General features: G+C 56.8%; 1 protein-coding gene across 16 annotated transcripts in view; it reads right to left on the bottom strand.

The window, feature by feature from the left end:
• Positions 1 to 16,264, bottom strand: part of WNK2 (WNK lysine deficient protein kinase 2) — a 122,393-nt gene that overhangs the window by 47,103 nt on the left and 59,026 nt on the right. For 9 of the 16 annotated variants that reach the window (XM_059656322.1, XM_059656311.1, XM_059656318.1 and 6 more), the window contains 12 exons: positions 15,191 to 15,399; positions 12,782 to 12,913; positions 12,277 to 12,462; positions 10,676 to 11,332; positions 8,711 to 9,001; positions 8,289 to 8,338; positions 7,379 to 7,547; positions 6,914 to 7,030; positions 6,343 to 6,513; positions 6,087 to 6,132; positions 5,535 to 5,654; positions 2,686 to 2,775 (listed from right to left, as the gene is read on the bottom strand). In XM_059656322.1, coding sequence (XP_059512305.1) covers positions 2,686 to 2,775; positions 5,535 to 5,654; positions 6,087 to 6,132; positions 6,343 to 6,513; positions 6,914 to 7,030; positions 7,379 to 7,547; positions 8,289 to 8,338; positions 8,711 to 9,001; positions 10,676 to 11,332; positions 12,277 to 12,462; positions 12,782 to 12,913; positions 15,191 to 15,399 — 2,238 coding nt within the window. The remainder of the gene's footprint in view (positions 1 to 2,685; positions 2,776 to 5,534; positions 5,655 to 6,086; positions 6,133 to 6,342; positions 6,514 to 6,913; positions 7,031 to 7,378; positions 7,548 to 8,288; positions 8,339 to 8,710; positions 9,002 to 10,675; positions 11,333 to 12,276; positions 12,463 to 12,781; positions 12,914 to 15,190; positions 15,400 to 16,264) is intronic. The other 7 variants (XM_059656317.1, XM_059656323.1, XM_059656312.1 and 4 more) reach the window with 6 other exon arrangements.

The following is a 16,264-nucleotide window of genomic DNA, read 5'->3' as shown; positions in this document are numbered from 1 at the left end:
TGCCTTAAAGGACACACTACACCAGACGGATTTAGTTGATACCTTCAGAGCCTCTCAACCCAAAGCAGCACTATGTACATTCTTTTCAAGTACCCATGGAACATTTTCTAGGATAGACCACATGTTAGGACACAAAACAAGTCTCAATAAATTTAACACTGAAATCCTAATTTTCTCTAGCCATAATGGTAAGAAACTAGAAATTAATCACAAGAAAAAAAATTAAAGACACACAAAGTCATGGAGGCTAAATAACATGTTACTAAACAATGAACGGGTTAACAATAAGATTAAGGAAGAAATCAAAAGATACCTTGAAACAAATGAAAATGAACACACAACAACCCAAAATCTATGGGACACAGCGAAAGCAGTTCTGAGAGGGAGCTTCAGAGGATTACAGTCCTACTTCAAGAAATAAGAAAAATCTCAAGTAAACAATCTAACTTTACACTTAAATAAACTATAAAAAGGAGAAACAAAGCCCAAACTGAGTAGAAGAAAGATATAAAGATAATAGCAGAAATAAATAAAATAGAGTCTGAAAAAATAGTACAAAGGAAAATGAAACCAAAAGCTGCTCTCTGAAACAATAAAAAAAATTGACAAATTTTTAACAAGACTCATCAAGGAAAAGAAAGAGAAGACCCAAATAAGTAAAATCAGAAATGAAAGAGAAGTAACAACTAACAAGAAAATCAAGATTGTAAGAAAATGTTATAAACAGCTGTACGCCAATAAATTGAAAAATCTGGATGAAACGGATAAATTCCTAGAAACATACAATCTTCCAAAACTGAATCAAGAAGAAACAGAAGCCCGGCCGTGGTGACTCAGTGGTTGAGCATCAACCCATAAACCAGGAGGTCACGGTTCGATTCCCGGTCAGGGCACATGCCCAGGTTGCGGGCTCAATCCCCAGTGTGGGGCGTGCAGGAGGCAGACAATCAATGATTCTCTCTCATCATCGATGTTTCTATCCCTCTCTTCCTCTCTGAAATCAATAAAAATATATTTTAAGAAAAGAAAAAACAGAAAATCTGAACAGACTGATTACAAATAATGAAATCAAAGCAGTAATCAAAAAACTTCCAACAAACAAAGTCCTTCACTGGATGGCTTTACAGGTGAATTTTACCAAACATTCAAAGAAAAACGAACACCTATCCTTCTCAAACTATTCAAAAAAATTCAAGAGGAGGGAAGATTCCCAACCTCATTTTACGAGGCCAGCATTACCCTAATTCCAAAACCAGATGAAGACACTACAATGAATGAAAATTATAGGCCAATATCCCTGATGAACATAGATGCTAAAATTCTCAACAAAATATTAGCAAATCGGATCCAGCAGTAAATTAAAAATATCACACACCAGGACCAAGTGGGACTTATTGGGGGATGCAAAGTTGGTACTTGCACCCATATTTGTAAATAAATAAATGTGATACATCACATAAACAAACTGAAGAATTAAAACCACATGATTATATCAATAGATGCAGAAAAAGCATTTGATAAAATCCAGTATCCATTTATAAAAAAGAAAAAACAAAAAAAAAACTCTTAGCAAAGTGGGAATAGATGGATCATACCTCAACATGATAAAGGCCATATATACAAACTGACAGCCAAAATCAGATTTAATGGGAAAAAACTAAAAGCTTTTCCCTTAAGATCATGAACAAGACAGGGATCTCCTCTTGTTCAACAGAGCACTGGAAGTCCTAGCCACAGCGATCAGACAAGAGGAAGAAATAAAAGGCATCCAAATTGGAAAGAGGAAACAAAACTGTCACTATCTGTAGATGACACACAAGAAACTATACAGGGAACCCCAAAGGCTCTACCAAAACTACTAGAACTGACACATGCATTCAGTAGCGTAGTAGAATACAAAATTTATACTCAGAAATCAGTTGCCTTTTACTACACCAACTAGGGGCCCAGTGCATGAATTTGTGTGCCTTGAAAGGAACTGTGGGTCACGAGGCTGCTGTGGGCACAAGGGCGGGTCTCAGCCCATCCTCTGTGCCCCAACCCCGCCCCTCCTGCCTCGGCCCCCAGTCCCATCTGCTGGCAGCCCCGCTCCTGCTGCTACCACTCCCACGGCGTGGCCCTGCTCACACCCACTGGCGATTGGGGCTGGGGCACCAGCAGTGGGTGCGAGCAGGGCCGGTGCTATCAGCGGTTGCGAGCAGTGGCTGCTGCCTTGATTGCCCCTCAGGAGCAGGGGGAGGTGGAGAAGCCCTGAAGGGCGATTGGGGCCAGCAGCCACTGCTTGCACCCAGTTACAGCGCCGAGTGATTGGGACCAGTGCCGGACGCCAACAGCAGGTGTGAGTAGAGCCTCTGGCATAAGCAGCAGGTATGAGTGGGGCCATGGCCAGTAGCGGGTGCAAGAGGCAGCTGCCAGCCCAGATCAGCCCTCAGGAGCAGGGGGAGGTGGAGAAGCCCTGAGGGGCGACTGGGGCCGGCAGCTGCTGCTCACACCCTCTGATAGCACCGAGCGATCGGGGCCGACACTGGGCACCAGCAGCGGGTGCAAGCAGGGCTGGCGCCGGCAGCAGGTGCAAGCACCTGGTAGTACCGCGGCACATAAGAACGAAGAATTTTCAGTAATCACCAGAGGCTCTCCCCGATGACAGTGACCGGCACCCCATCTTGGTCTGGCGACCCCGCTCACCTGCTCCACCATCCTGCCGTGGCCGATGCCCGCCATGTTCTGCGCACGCCCCCTGGTGGTCAGCGCATGTCATAGCGACTGGTTGTTCAGCTGTTCTGCCATTCGGTTTATTTGCATATTAGGGTTTTATATATACAGGTAATAAACTATCAGAAATGGAAACTAAGAAAACATTGCATTTACAATTGCATTAAAAAAATACATGGGAATAAATTACTGGCATAAAACATAAGCATATAGATAAATGGAACAGAATAGAGAGCCCAGAAATAAACCCACAGCTATGGTCAATTAATACTTGACAAAGGAGGCAAGAGCATACCATAGGGTAAAGACAGTCTCTTCAATAAATGGTGTTGGGAAAACTGGACAGACACATGCAAAAAAATTAAACTAAACCACCTTTTTACACCATACACAAGAATAAACTCAAAATGCATTAAAGACTTAAATGTAAGATTAGAAATCATAAAAATCCTAGAAGAAAACACACACAGTAAAATCTTGGACATTTCTCACAGCAATATATTTTCTGATATATCTCCTCGGGTAAGGGAAACAAAAGAAAAGATATAGAAATGGTACTGCATAAAACTAAAAAGTTTTTGCAGCCCAGCCAGTGTGGCTCAGTGGTTGAGCGTCGACCCATGAACCAGGACAGGGTTCAATTCCAGGTCAGGGCACATGCCCGAGCTGCAGGCTCGATTCCCAGTAGGGGGCCAGCAGGAGGGAGCCGATGGATGATTCTCTCTCATCACTGATGTTTGTAACTTTTTCTCCCTCTCCCTGAAATCAATAAAAACATTTTTTTTAAAACAAAAAAGTAGAGTGACATTTAAAAAAATAAAGTTTTTGCACAGTGAAGGAAACCAGCAACAAAATGAAGACAACCACTGAATGAGATAACACATTTGTCAATAATAAATCTGATGAAAGGTTAATATCCAAAATTTATAAAGTACTTATGTAATTCAACACCAAAAAACCTCAAACAATCCAATTAAAAAATCAGCCCAGGACACGAGTAGACACTTCTCCAAAGAGAACATACATACAGATAGCAAGAGACATGAAAAGATGCTCAACATCATTAATCATCAGAGAGATGAAAATTAAAACCACAATGAGTTATCGCCTCACACCTGTCAGAATGGCTATCACCAATAAACCAACAAACAAGTGCTGGCAAGGATGTGGGGAAAAGAGAACCCTCGTGCACTGCTGGTGGGATGCAGACTGGTGCAGCCACTGTGGAAAACAGTATGGAGTTTCCTCAAAAAATTTAAAATGGAACTGCCTTATGACCCAGCGATTCGGTATTGGTAATATATCCAAAGAAACCTGAAACACTAATGAAAGAAAATACGCACCCCTATTCATCACAGTGTTACTGACAATAGCCAAGCCCTGGAAGCAGCCCACGTACCATCAGTGGTAAGTGTATAAAGAAGTGTGGTACCTCTACACTAGGGAATACTACTCGCTCTTCAGAAAGAAGGAACTCTTACCACCTTTGGCAACGGCATGCGGGGGCCTGGAGAGGATCAGGCTAAGTGAAGTAAGTCAGTCAGAGACACACAAGTACCATATGATCTCACTTGTATGGGAACCTAATGAACAAAATAAACAAACAGAACAGGAAGAGACTCATAGAGAACAGACTGACCGCTGTCAGTGGGGAGGAGAGCTGGGGGGCTGGGTGAATAAAGGCGAAGGGATTAAACAAACAAAAAGACACCTCACAGACACAGACAACAGGAAGTGATTACCAGAGGCCAGGGGCGCAGGGGGAGGTACAAGAAGGTAAAGGGGCATGAATGCTGACGGAAGGAGACTTGACTTTGGGTCAAGATACTATATTATAGGATTGTTTGAAACCTATAATTTTATTAACCAATGTTATTCCAATAGATTCAATAAAAATTTAAAAGTAGCCCAACTGGCATGGCTCAATGGTTGAGCATCAATCTATGAACCAGGAGGTCATAGTTCGATCCCCAGTAGAGGGCGTGCAGGAGGCAGCTGATCAATGTTTCTCTCTCAGCATTGATGTTTCTATGTCTCTCTCCCTCTCCCATCCTCTCTCTGAAATCAACAAAAACATATTTTTTTAAAAAATTAAAATAAGTAAATAAAATTTATGGGTTGTTATTTCTGGGATTTTTCCATCTAATGTTTTTGGGCCACAGATGACTGCAAGTAACTGAAAACAGAAAGTGGAAATGTGGATGAAAAGGACTACTGTCAAGTTATATAATCAGCCACTTTTTCCTGCCAGCTTATAGGGAATTAACCTTAAATCTGTTTAAGTGATTCTTTTCAGCCTCCCAAGGAACCACAAAAATCAGGACTTAACCAACAGCCCAAGGGCAAGCTTGCTGGTATTTGTCCACCAGATAAAGATCAATATCCGAGTGTCATTTTCCTTGGTGATAATTTAAAATCAGAGTTTCGACACTACAAGGGACTTTCCCACCCCAAAACCAGCAGGGCATCCCTGCCAGCGGCCGCTGAGGGATGGGGCAGGGAGTTGGGAGTTGCAGGATGACACTGGTGAGAGACAACGACGGGGAGCGCTTCCAGCACACACCTGTGCAGCCCTGGGCGCACCTCACAGCCAAGGTAACCAGCAGCCCAAGCCTGGGCCCTGCCATTCGGTGGACATTCTGGAGAGGAATACAGCCCCGCAGGCGGCTCTGGGCTTTGGGATGACAGCGGGAGCCCGTTCCTTGCATTTAGTGGGGCACACAGAACTGGCGCTGACCCGCGCGCACGAGTGGACCCAGGTGCAGAGCAGTGCCAGGGAGAGAAGCGCTGGCCCCAGCAGGCGGCCTGGCGGCTGGTCCTACCTGGGCTGGCTTCTGGCTGCACGGAGCTCAGAGGAAGTGGGGGCGAAGATTCGGGGGCCTCTGCAGCCGGGTGTTCGGCCACCGGACAGATGATAAACCACCTCTTCCCAGTGTGCAGGACTAAAGGGCAGGACAAAAGCAGCTGGTGAGAGCAGGCATGTTTCTCCCGGGGACCCTTGCCCCTGGGCCACACTTGCCATGAGACGCTCTGGGGAACTCTCACACCACTGAGGGGCATGCAGCCACTCGCGGCTCCTTGGCGGCAGCCCGGGGCCCCAACAAGCACTCCCACTGGCTTAGTTCCCAGGACGCCGAAGGGACCACCACTGAAGGGACAATGCCAGCCGAGGCCAGCAGACAGCGGGAATCTATGCCACCCTGCCAACACCTGGGCCCGACAGGGAGGAGCTGGGGGCGAGGTCACCACACAGTCCAACACCCCCAGTGTGATGGCCAAGCTCCCGCACAACATGCTCAGGGGGGCTCTAATCACCCGCCGCTGGAGAAAGAAGGGACAATGACAGGAGTCTGGGGGTCCCAGGAGACACATACCGTTCTGCTGATACACTGGGGCGTTGGCTTGGGACTGGCGATTCTCCTGAGGGAGGTGAAGGCGGCCATCAGTAAACCGCGGACTGAGCACGCGGAGCCGGGCACTTCCACCTGTGCTAACGGCGCGCTCTGGGCGGGCACCTCGCCCCACGCTGCACCCTGCGGGCTCTCACGGCAGGAAGGTGGGTGGCTGCTGCCCGCAGGCCTGGAGTGGGGGGCTCAGGCCCTGCCCTCCCAGGACAGCCGCCCAGCTCACCTCTCCGGCACCCAGGCTGCTGGTGCTGAGGGGTGGTGGGCTTGCCCCCGGGTCGGAGCCACGGTCCACGTCCGTGTCCTCACTGAGCATGTCCTCTGCCTTGTCCATGACATCCTTCATCTGCTCAATGAACGTTTCCCGCTCGGCCTGCAGGATGAAGTCGTGCTCCACCTGCAACGGTACACGCAGCCCTGCCCGTGGGGACTCACGGGGCACACGCAGCCCTGCCCGTGGGGACTCACGGGGGCACATGCAGCCCTGCCCGTGGGGACTCACGGGGCACATGCAGCCCTGCCCGTGGGGATGCAGAGCAGGCCTGCAGATCTCCAAGTGACCCGCTTGGCCTCTGCTCTGCACTAAAACCCCGTGGGCAGAGGCAGCGGTGGCCTGGTGCCAGCCCAGGGCTGCACAGTTCAGCAGGAGAAGCCGAGGCTTGAGTAGCAGCCCGCGGGACAGGGAAGGCTGGCAACAAGGGGGCTGGCAGCCAAGTGCCCAAAGGACCTGGAGGAGGCAGCCTGGCCAACCCAGGGGCAGTGCCACCGATGCAATCACCTGGCAGACACCTGCGTACCATGTAGGTGGCGATCTCATCGGGTGCGTCCCCATCCAGGTCGAACTTGAACGTCACCATCTTGTGGTTGTGCGTCTCCAGCTGGCACTCCACCATCTTGTCACCTGTGTTGCACACCTGCGGGTCCAGGACAGTGAGACCAGGTGTTGCACACCTGCAGACCCAGGGCAGTGAGACCAGGTGTTGCACACCTGCAGACCCAGGGCGGTGAGACCAGGTGTTGCACACCTGCAGACCCAGGGCGGTGAGACCAGGTGCTGCACACCTGCAGACCCAGGGCGGTGAGACCAGGTGCTGCACACCTGCCGACCCAGGGCAGTGAGACCAGGTGTTGTACACCTGCAGACCCAGGGCGGTGAGACCAGGTGTTGCACACCTGCGGGTCCTGGACAGTGAGACCAGGTGTTGCACACCTGCAGCCAGGTGGGAGCTCCCGCCCGCCGCCCACCACCCCTGCCTCCTCACATTCAGGATGGTCAGCCGGGGCCGGCTGAGCCTCTCCGGGCGGGACCGCGTGCGTGTGGACCTGCGGTGGTGTTTCCGGGCCGGCCTGCCTTCCAGCCTCCCCGCTCCGAAGGTGCCATCACCGCTGTCACTCAGCTCCCTTCCAGAAGGGGCGTCAGACCCTCCATAGCTGTCGGAAAACCAGGGTTACTCACCCCCAAAACGACTGCACACTGGCCTCCTAGGGAAGCTCAGCTCTTCAGGAAGCAGCCAGGAGCTTCAGCATCTGCGTGCTCAGCTAGACCACCTGAGGGCTGCAGCCAGCCGTGCCCCACGGGGCAACCCTGCACGCAGCCCTCCTGCCGCCCTGGGCAGCACTGAGGTGGCGGGGGACGCGTGGGCTTTCTGACCTAGGACCTTGGTCCTCTCAGCCTCCTGCCCTATCAAGCAAGCCCCGCCTCCTCACGGTAAACATCAAAATTCAGAAACAATCCTCTCCTGTGCCTCAGTTTCCCTATCTGTGCAAAAGCAACAGAAACATGCCAACCACATGGTTTGCTGCAAGTATGAGAACTTGCAGAGCAGTGAGCTTGGTGCTGACCTACCGAGAGGGTGGGACACAGGGCCATTTCCGGTCACCAGTTCCCTCCCAAACTCCGCATGCCCATGCCTGGGAGCCACGGGGGATGGGGCGCGGGCCCTGCCCTCCCAGTCTCCTCCCCACCAGCACCTGGAAACCCTCGCACACAGACCAGCACCAGGACCAGGACACAGCCTGGGGCATCGCACAACCCAACTCCAGCACGTGCTGGCCAAGACCCAGAGGCTCCCGGAGGCCAGCAGGTCAGGGAGGCCCCACGGATGTCATCAGAAGCCCTGCCCCGTGAGGGGCTGGGCAGGCGGGTCCCCGTGACACAGCCGCGGGCCATACCTCTCACAGCTCTGCAGGAGGCCAGGCTGCGTGTCCTGGGAGGCCTGCTCCTGAAATAAACACGAGGGTGAAGGGTCACGTCCCTTCTGCAGCCAGCACAGCAGCCAGCCCAGCCGCCGCCTGGTCCCTTCTGACCGTAGCAAGCAGACCCCATAGGGCAGCGGGCGTGAGGGTTTCATCTTGTTGGAGCCAAGCCGAGCCCCAAGAGCCGGGACCCTCCCCTTCCCAAGCACACTAACCCACTCTGGCCACCCCTACAAGGAAGCACACCGCCAGGGAGGCTTGTAAAAAAAATCTATTTGTAAAAAAACAATCACACCTTCCACCTGGAATGCATTTAAGGAAACTGACATCTGGGGGCAGCAGAGGGCGGTGAGCAGGCACCATGTGCCCCAGGGTGCACATCCCACCTCCCCACACACCTCCGGAGCCAACTCCACAGTCAGCTGGACGGCCGAGCTGAGGCTGGCGAGCCCAGGCCCACTGGTCAGGGGCAGGTTGGCGGGGGGCAGCGCAGCGGACTGGACAGGCAAGCTCAGAGTCGCAGCCGTCGGCACGGGGGCCTGCGAGCTGGGGAGCTGCGGCAGGTGCTCGGGGGCAGCGGGGGGCAGCCCTTCCGGCACGGGCGGAGAGGGGACGGCAGCAGGAGTGGGCCCCGCGGGGGCCTGGGTGGTGACATCCACAGCATACGGAGGCGGGTGGCCAAGCAGGATCTGTGAGCACAGGAGGCATGCAAGTTGGAGTGCCACTGCCTTCCGGGGCCCAGCAGCCAGGGCACAGCAGGCACCTCCCTGTCCGGGCGGGAGCAGGTCTGGGGGTCTCGAGGCGCCCTCTCCAAGGCGCTCACTGCTGCCCAGGCGAGCCCTGGCCTCTGAGAACACTGCACAGACTTAGAAGAAACAAACAAAGGCGCTCTGAGTCCCCACTTGTGTCAACTCTAACCCAAAACCACACCTCCCTTCTGCACGCCCAGTGAGTCTGGCTGAAAAGCCCTACGTGTGGTCACTCAGCGTCCGCCTCGGGGCTGGGACCGAGCGCCGCCCTGACCCCTGCCTCCTGAGGGAGAAGCCCTGGACCCTGGCCTTCCTTGGGGTGACCTGGGAGCTGGGCCTGACTCCCCACTGTTCCCTGTAAAAGCTCTCTGTGGAAAAACGACGTGGTCGGAAATGGAAGGACCCCCGCTGGGCCTGCTGGCACGAGACTGCTCGTCCACGGGAGGAGGGGAGTGCGGGGGAGGGGGGGAGGGGGAGGCTCCTCGATAAAATCAAGCCAGCGCGGTGCTACCATGTGCCAGCCAGGCCCTGCCACCGCAGGCCCGAGCCTCCCACAGGCCCTGGCTTTCCCCACACGGCCTGGACCCGTGAGTGGACACCACTCTGACCCACGAGCTGCCCAGGGCCTGTACAGCCAGGGCGCTGGCTGCTGACCTCCTCACGCGCGTGTTTAAACGAACGCCCTCCGGTGGTGAACAGAAGCCACCGTCCTCTCTGAGTGCCAGCCCCTCTGGGACTCAGACAGTAGGAAGCACGCCCAGGAGCCTGCGCGACTCAGGACGGCTCTCGGCCAGACTGGAGCAGCGCCGTGAGCTGGCACCCGGCACCCATGCTTCAGGGTGGATCTTCCCGGCAGAATCAAAAGGAGGCATCCACCCACCTTCGCTTGGGAGCCTAAGCTTTACAAGGAAAGCACGGTGCCCATGGCGCAGGCTGTTGAGGGTTAGGGCCAGGTGGGAGGGCACCAGGTGAGAGAGTGCCCAGGCAAGAGGCCCCACCCCACTCCTCTCCTCACAGCCCTGACTCTAAAACACAGGGCTGGGCAGGTAGCAGAGCCACGCGGAGCTCACCCGGCCAGCCCGGCGCGTCTGCGTCCCGTCACTGTCCGCCTGCACCGGCCAAGATCCCCTCCTGACCCTGGGACATCATCCTGGTCTGCCAGGCCCACCCTGGAGCCAGCAGCCACACGCTCCCAGCCTGGACCCCAACTGACAGATCAGGTCCCCGGACCCTGGGCCCCATTTCCCTGACATGGGGTTATTAACCTACCTCGTTTTGACAGGTGACGAGATGGACAGTGGAGCCTCCCCAGCACCCTCAGAGGAGGCTGCCAGGCCCCACTAGGTGAGGGCAGGTGCCGCGGCACAGCAAGGTGGGGAACCCACAAGCAGCTACTGCCCCTACCGTGGAACCTCTGGCTTCTGCCAGGTGCTGGGAGTGGGAGGAGGCAGCAGACACCCAGGAGAGCCCAGCCTGTGGACAGCGCTGCCTGCTGGCCTGTCCCCACTGGGACCCGCCCTCCAGCCGCGAAGGAGCAGAGCCTCGGGCCCTTTGCAACTTGGGCACCACCGGGTCTCCCAGGGCGGGACAGCAGGCCCTCCTGGCAGGCATTACCTGGCTCCCCACCGGGGGGACAGCGGCCGGCTCAGGAAGGTGGGTGACGCTGGGCAGGCGGGGCTGCGGCAGCACGGGGGGTGCCGGCTGCAGAGGGGCAGCCTGCACAGTCTGCGCCGTGTGGAGGGGAGAAGGCGGGACGTCACTGGGCACCATCTGCGGGAAGGCTGCCTGGTACACGGGCTGGGCCGGGAGCTGGGCCACAGCGGGGTGGATGGACAGGGTGGCCACGCCCTGCGGGGCCACGGCCAGCAGAGGGATGGCAGTGGCGGTGGCCGCCACATTTGGCACAATGGTCTGGCATGGCATGGCCAGGGGTGCCCCGGCGGTGTGGGGAAGCTTGACCGTCTGCAGAGGCAGGGCTGGTGATGCGGGCAGGGGGCCGGCAGCACTGAGCGGGAGGCTTGGCAAGATGACGGCAGGAGAGAAATACTGAGAGGGAGGCGGCACCGCAGGCCCACTGGCAGCCGGCAGGTCGGGGAGCGCCGAGGGGAGGCTGTCGACTGCGGCCAGGGGAGCAGCTGGCGGGATGACAGGAGGTGGAGGCATCTGAAAGAGATGGAGCACGTCGGCCCCGGGGCGCGGCCCACGGGAGGCTCGGCCCCCCGGACAGCGCCGGCACAACCAGGTTCTGCCTGAGATACTTCTGTGCAGCTGCTGCCAAAGGAACCCAAGAGGAAACTCAAGTCCAGTGAAACCAAGCGCATGACACCTTCCACAGGGAAGGAAAGAGGGTGGGGTGGCCTGGGGGAGCCCCCTTTGGCCCCACCGTGAGGGCCGCGGGTGGTTCTGAGGATGGCCAGGCAAGTCGGCTGTGCCACCAGGACTGGGGAGGATGGGTGTCCCCACCATGGGAGCACCCAAACCTTCTGGTCCGAGGCACCCAGCACCTGGCCCCTGGGTTCCACACTTCACACTCCAGCGCTTCTCGGCCAGCTCTCTCCGGAGCAGGGATTCCGCCCGGTGTGCACGAGGACTCCCCAGCACGCAGCGCCTGACTGTATGTCAGCGGCACTGACCGCTCCCTTAGATTGTCAAATGAGGAAATAACAACAGCCAACACAACCACAGATGTCTGCTGTGAATGAATCAAAATTCAACCTATTTTGTCAGATTGGCAAAAAATACATTTTCCGAGTGCTGCCGAGTTTCAGGAACCAGTCTGTGTGCCATCAGGTGACAGGGCTGGCAGCCGCTGCCCTAAAGAGGAAGCCGTTCTGGCGGCAGCACGGGAGCGTCACACGCACGTGGCCCGGGCAGCTCGAAGGCGGTGACGAGGTGCAGGCCGACCTCTGTGCATGGAAAAGCAACTAAACGCGCAGCCACCAACAAGCGAGGGGTGGTTAACTAGACGGGAAGGGAAACCAGGGCTGTGCCAGGTGACAGCTGGCAGGTAGGAGCCTGTGTCGTGGGGGAACCTCAGGGGCACTCATGTCTTCCCAGGAAGCGGCACAGCTCGGTGACCCCCACGAGGCAAAGGCACCCCATGACCATCACTGGCACGAGTCTGGGTGACGGCACCCCGCACAAGCATGTGTTGCCAAGGACCCCCGTCAAGGACCCCACGGTCAGCAGGGGGCGGGGCAGGAGAGGGGCGGTACCTGCGGGGGGACTGGAGTGAGTGGCTGCAGAGGCACCGGTGGCATCTGGATGGGCGTCGGCTGCGCCGCAGCCACCTGGGAGGTCGAAGCCAGGTACGGAGGCAGGTGAGCGGGCACCGGCTGGAGAGGGCGCATGGGCGGCGGGGCCAGGACCTGTGGCAGGGGCGCTGGCTGGGCCAGCGGAGGCTGGAGGGAGAGGGGCGTCTCTTACACAGCGTCCCACTGAGATGCCCACAGGTGCTCGGACGTGACAGAGATAATCAGTGAGTGTGCACACACACATGTGCACACACACTTACACACCCAGCAGGGAGCCCAGACATGCAGATCTGGGAGAATGCTGTGTGTGAATGAGGCCCCTTTCAGTGCTATGGGACTTGAATTCCACAAACACAAGAGACCCCCCTCCCTCCCATGAGCACCCTGGGCCCAGGCCAGCCATGGCTGATTGTCAGGGGAGACTGAGGCACCGAAGGTGGCCATAGGAGGGGCAGCCCACACTCACCTGGTGGCCCGAGGGCATGGGCTGGCCTGGGCCGGTCAGCACAGGGGCAAAGCTCACGGCTGGCTCCGGGAAATGCTGGGGTGGGAGCGAAGCGCGGGTGGAGGGCGGGATGGAGCCCGCCGGCAGGCCAGGCTGCAGAGAGCGGGGGCACGCTCAGTGGCTGCCCCGAAGACCCCACCCCCCACGAGCTTGACAGATGCAGGGACCCACTCACTCCCCATGCCCATCACCTGCTAGGAACGGTTTGCCTAGGAACATGACTCACAGAAGCAAGATATGGCGGCCTTTAAGGCAAATATGGTCACAACTCCTAACCAAGGAATGTTCTAGAGCAGCGGTTCTCAACCTGTGGGTCGCAACCCCTTTGGGGGTCGAACGACCCTTTCACAGGGGTCGCCTAAGACCATCGGAAAACACATCTATAATTACATATTGTTTTTGTGATTAATCACTGTGCTTTAATTATGTTCAATTTGTAACAATGAAATTGGGGGTCACCACAACATGAGGAGCTGTATTAAAGGGTCGCGGCATTAGGAAGGTTGAGAACCGCTGTTCTAGAACATTAGCACCAGAGAACATGACGCAGTCATGAGAAAAGGCCACGATAAGGGCTTTGTAGAACTAGAGAAACGCTTGTTATGACAACAGTGGGGAAAGATAAAATGCATTTGCTTCCTGACTGCGTAACACGCACATGTGTGCACATGCACACAACACGGAAACGTGGAGGCAGAGCGGGGTCTCCAGCACGGCTGTGGGGGGCCAGTCAAAACGGCTGCTGATGTGACACCGCTGGTGCGACCATGGGAGTAGGTGGTTTCCAGGAGTCTGGATCGGGCAGGTAAAGGCTGAAGTGTTTACGGACAAAATGCCTTTCCGTTTGGGACTTACTTCAAAATAGCGGTAAAGTGAGAAGCAGGAGGGCACCGCAGGTGGCAGGAGCCAGCCTGCTCTCAGCGACGGGCCCGTAGTCTCCGGGGCTTCTGGGGGAGTCCCAGGACAGTAATCTGTCCCCTGCACCTGCTCTGTCGTGCCCACCTTCCTCAGTGAAGGCTGCGACGGACAAGCCCGCCGTGCACTCAGCGGAGCCCGGCCTGGCCACGCTGGTTCAGGAGGCCCCAGCCCCCCCGCCCTGCTCTCCTTCGCCACAATAACCCTTCCCAGGAGACCCCGGACACTGGGGATCCCCTCCCACCCTCTGTCCAAGCTGTTTCTGCATAAACAGGCAAGACATGGGAGAAAGCACTCTGGTCGCATCCAGCTCCGTCCTGGCCGCCGGCCTGTACCCCCGGGGCTCAGCCTTCCCCGTCTGCAGGCAGGAGCTGGACAGGCAGGGGCTGCCCGGACGGGCGGCCGGGAGCCAGAGGCCTGACCTGCGCCTGAGAAGCGGCTCGGCTCCCGCCGGGCGAGCCCAGAGCCAAGACACGTGCTCCGATAACACTGGCTTTCCCGACAGAGCTGCCCGTGGAGGTGATGGCGAACTGCACTGCACTTCATTTCACAATACGAACAAACCATAATGCCAGTGCCACAGAGCCCGGGCTCTGCCCCGCAAACGCCGACTGCTTGTCCAGAGCACCTTCTGAGCCCAGAGGACAGTGGAGGTAGGGCCACCGTAGGAGGGTGCGGAGAGGGAGAGAGAGCCTGGGACCGCACTCCAGGCAGGCCTGGCCCTGACCACTCCTAAGCCCAGGGGCCCTAAGTCTCCTGCTGGACCCCACTGCACTGCCTGCCTCAAGGGCAACTTCTCTGCCTGCTTAGGATTGGGAAGCAAGCAAGTGCTTTGCTTTCTTTGGCATTAAAATCAACATCTATGGATATAAAAGCCTCAACGACCGAACGATAGACCCACAGGTGGCTAAGATGCACACGGACCACCAGGGGGCAGATGCTCAATGCAGGAGCTGCCCCCTGGTGGTGAGTGCGCTCCCACAGCCAACCTCCACTGCCGGTCAACCTCCTGCGGTCCCTCCCCCGACCGCTGGCCCCAATTGGCCCCAATTGCTGGCCAGGCGGAGGGGCCCCAACCGTGCACAAATTCATGCCCTGGGCCTCTGGTTGAAAAACATATGCCAAATGTGACCCTTTACCTAGCCATTTCCATTCGCCTGGGAGGCTTACAAATTATTCCTCAAACGCATGAGCCCTTTTAACCTGCTTCTCAAACGGCACTGAAAACATTTCTCACGATTCAGGCACCTCCACGCCTCGCACTGGGTTCACTGGCTGTTTTCTGTATTTCTCGCCGGCAGGCCTCCAGCCTGCAGCCTGCACTTCCCGGCACAGACGGACCTCCTGGGGACCTGCTCAGGCAGGCGGAGCTGAGCACGGCCGCAGAGCCGAGGGCCCATCCCCGGCTCCAGGCCGCGTGGACGGGCTCCTGGGGGCAGGGCCAAGCTGACTCACCGTGGTGGGCTGCGGGTAGGCCCCCAGCGAGGGAAGGCTGTGTGGCAGGACGAGCCCCTCGCTCACGCTCACGCTCACGGGGGCGCTGCACACGCTCTGGGCGGTGAGTGGGGCGGCATCTGCCAGTGAGCCCAGAACCACGCTCTGCTGGCTGCTCTGCGAGTCCGAGTACACGGTGGAGCCCTGGCCACTGTCGAAGGTGCTGTCCGCTAGGGAGGACAAAAGCACAGCTCAGAGTGGGGCCCCCAAACGCCACCCCCATGACACGCCACACAGGCCCCGGGAAGGCAAGCGTGGGCTCCCACGAACACGCCGTTTGTCCGGACGTTTCTCCTGGAGAAGGCTTGTGTTTCCAGGTGGTGTCAGCAACGAATGTGCATCATTTCACATAACCAGCGACAGAGCCGTAAGGGGCCAACTGCACCCCGAGACGGCCCTGGCGGCCCACCCACACAGCTGACACCTGGGGGGCTGCCGAGGCCACCACACATCCCAGGGCACCTCACAGTCCGCACAGGCCGGGCAGCTGCCCCCGCCCTGGCTTGGACGGGGCCTCACAGCGCCAGCCCGGCCTTGAAGTAAGCCCTCGTCCAGCCCTGCAAGGGCGCAGGGTCTCAGGAGGCTGGATGACCGCGTCCGGAAAGACTCTGGTCAGCGGTCACCCGTGTCTTATGATGGGGGGTTCGAAGACCCTGACCATCTTCACCTACAGTGACAGGGTCTGAAGCAGGAGGTCTGGGTCCAAACCCGGCCCCCAAGTCACAGGCTGGGTCTAACTTGGTTGGAAAATGGGGCTGACAAGGCCCTCACTCCACAGAGGCCGTGAGAGGGGCCCCGGAGGCTCTGCGGCCTCTCCTGCAGTCAGCCCCTCATGGCCTGGGACATGGCCAGTGGGCGGAGCTGCCCACACCTGGGGGCGGGGCTTGTGAAGGGAGCAGACATGGCCCACCGGCTCATCTGACCAAAGGTTCAAACACTGTTTAAAACGGCACTCCCAGTCCATAACTACCAGATTCCAAAAGCTACACAAACATTACAATTTGTCATGGATGTACACCAAGCTATTTCTACAGG

Source organism: Myotis daubentonii, chromosome 11 (genome assembly GCF_963259705.1).
Source record: "Myotis daubentonii chromosome 11, mMyoDau2.1, whole genome shotgun sequence".
Taxonomy (NCBI): Eukaryota; Metazoa; Chordata; class Mammalia; order Chiroptera; family Vespertilionidae; genus Myotis; species Myotis daubentonii.
Note: the sequence above shows the minus strand (reverse complement) of the source record. Positions and strands in the feature narration are given on the sequence as shown.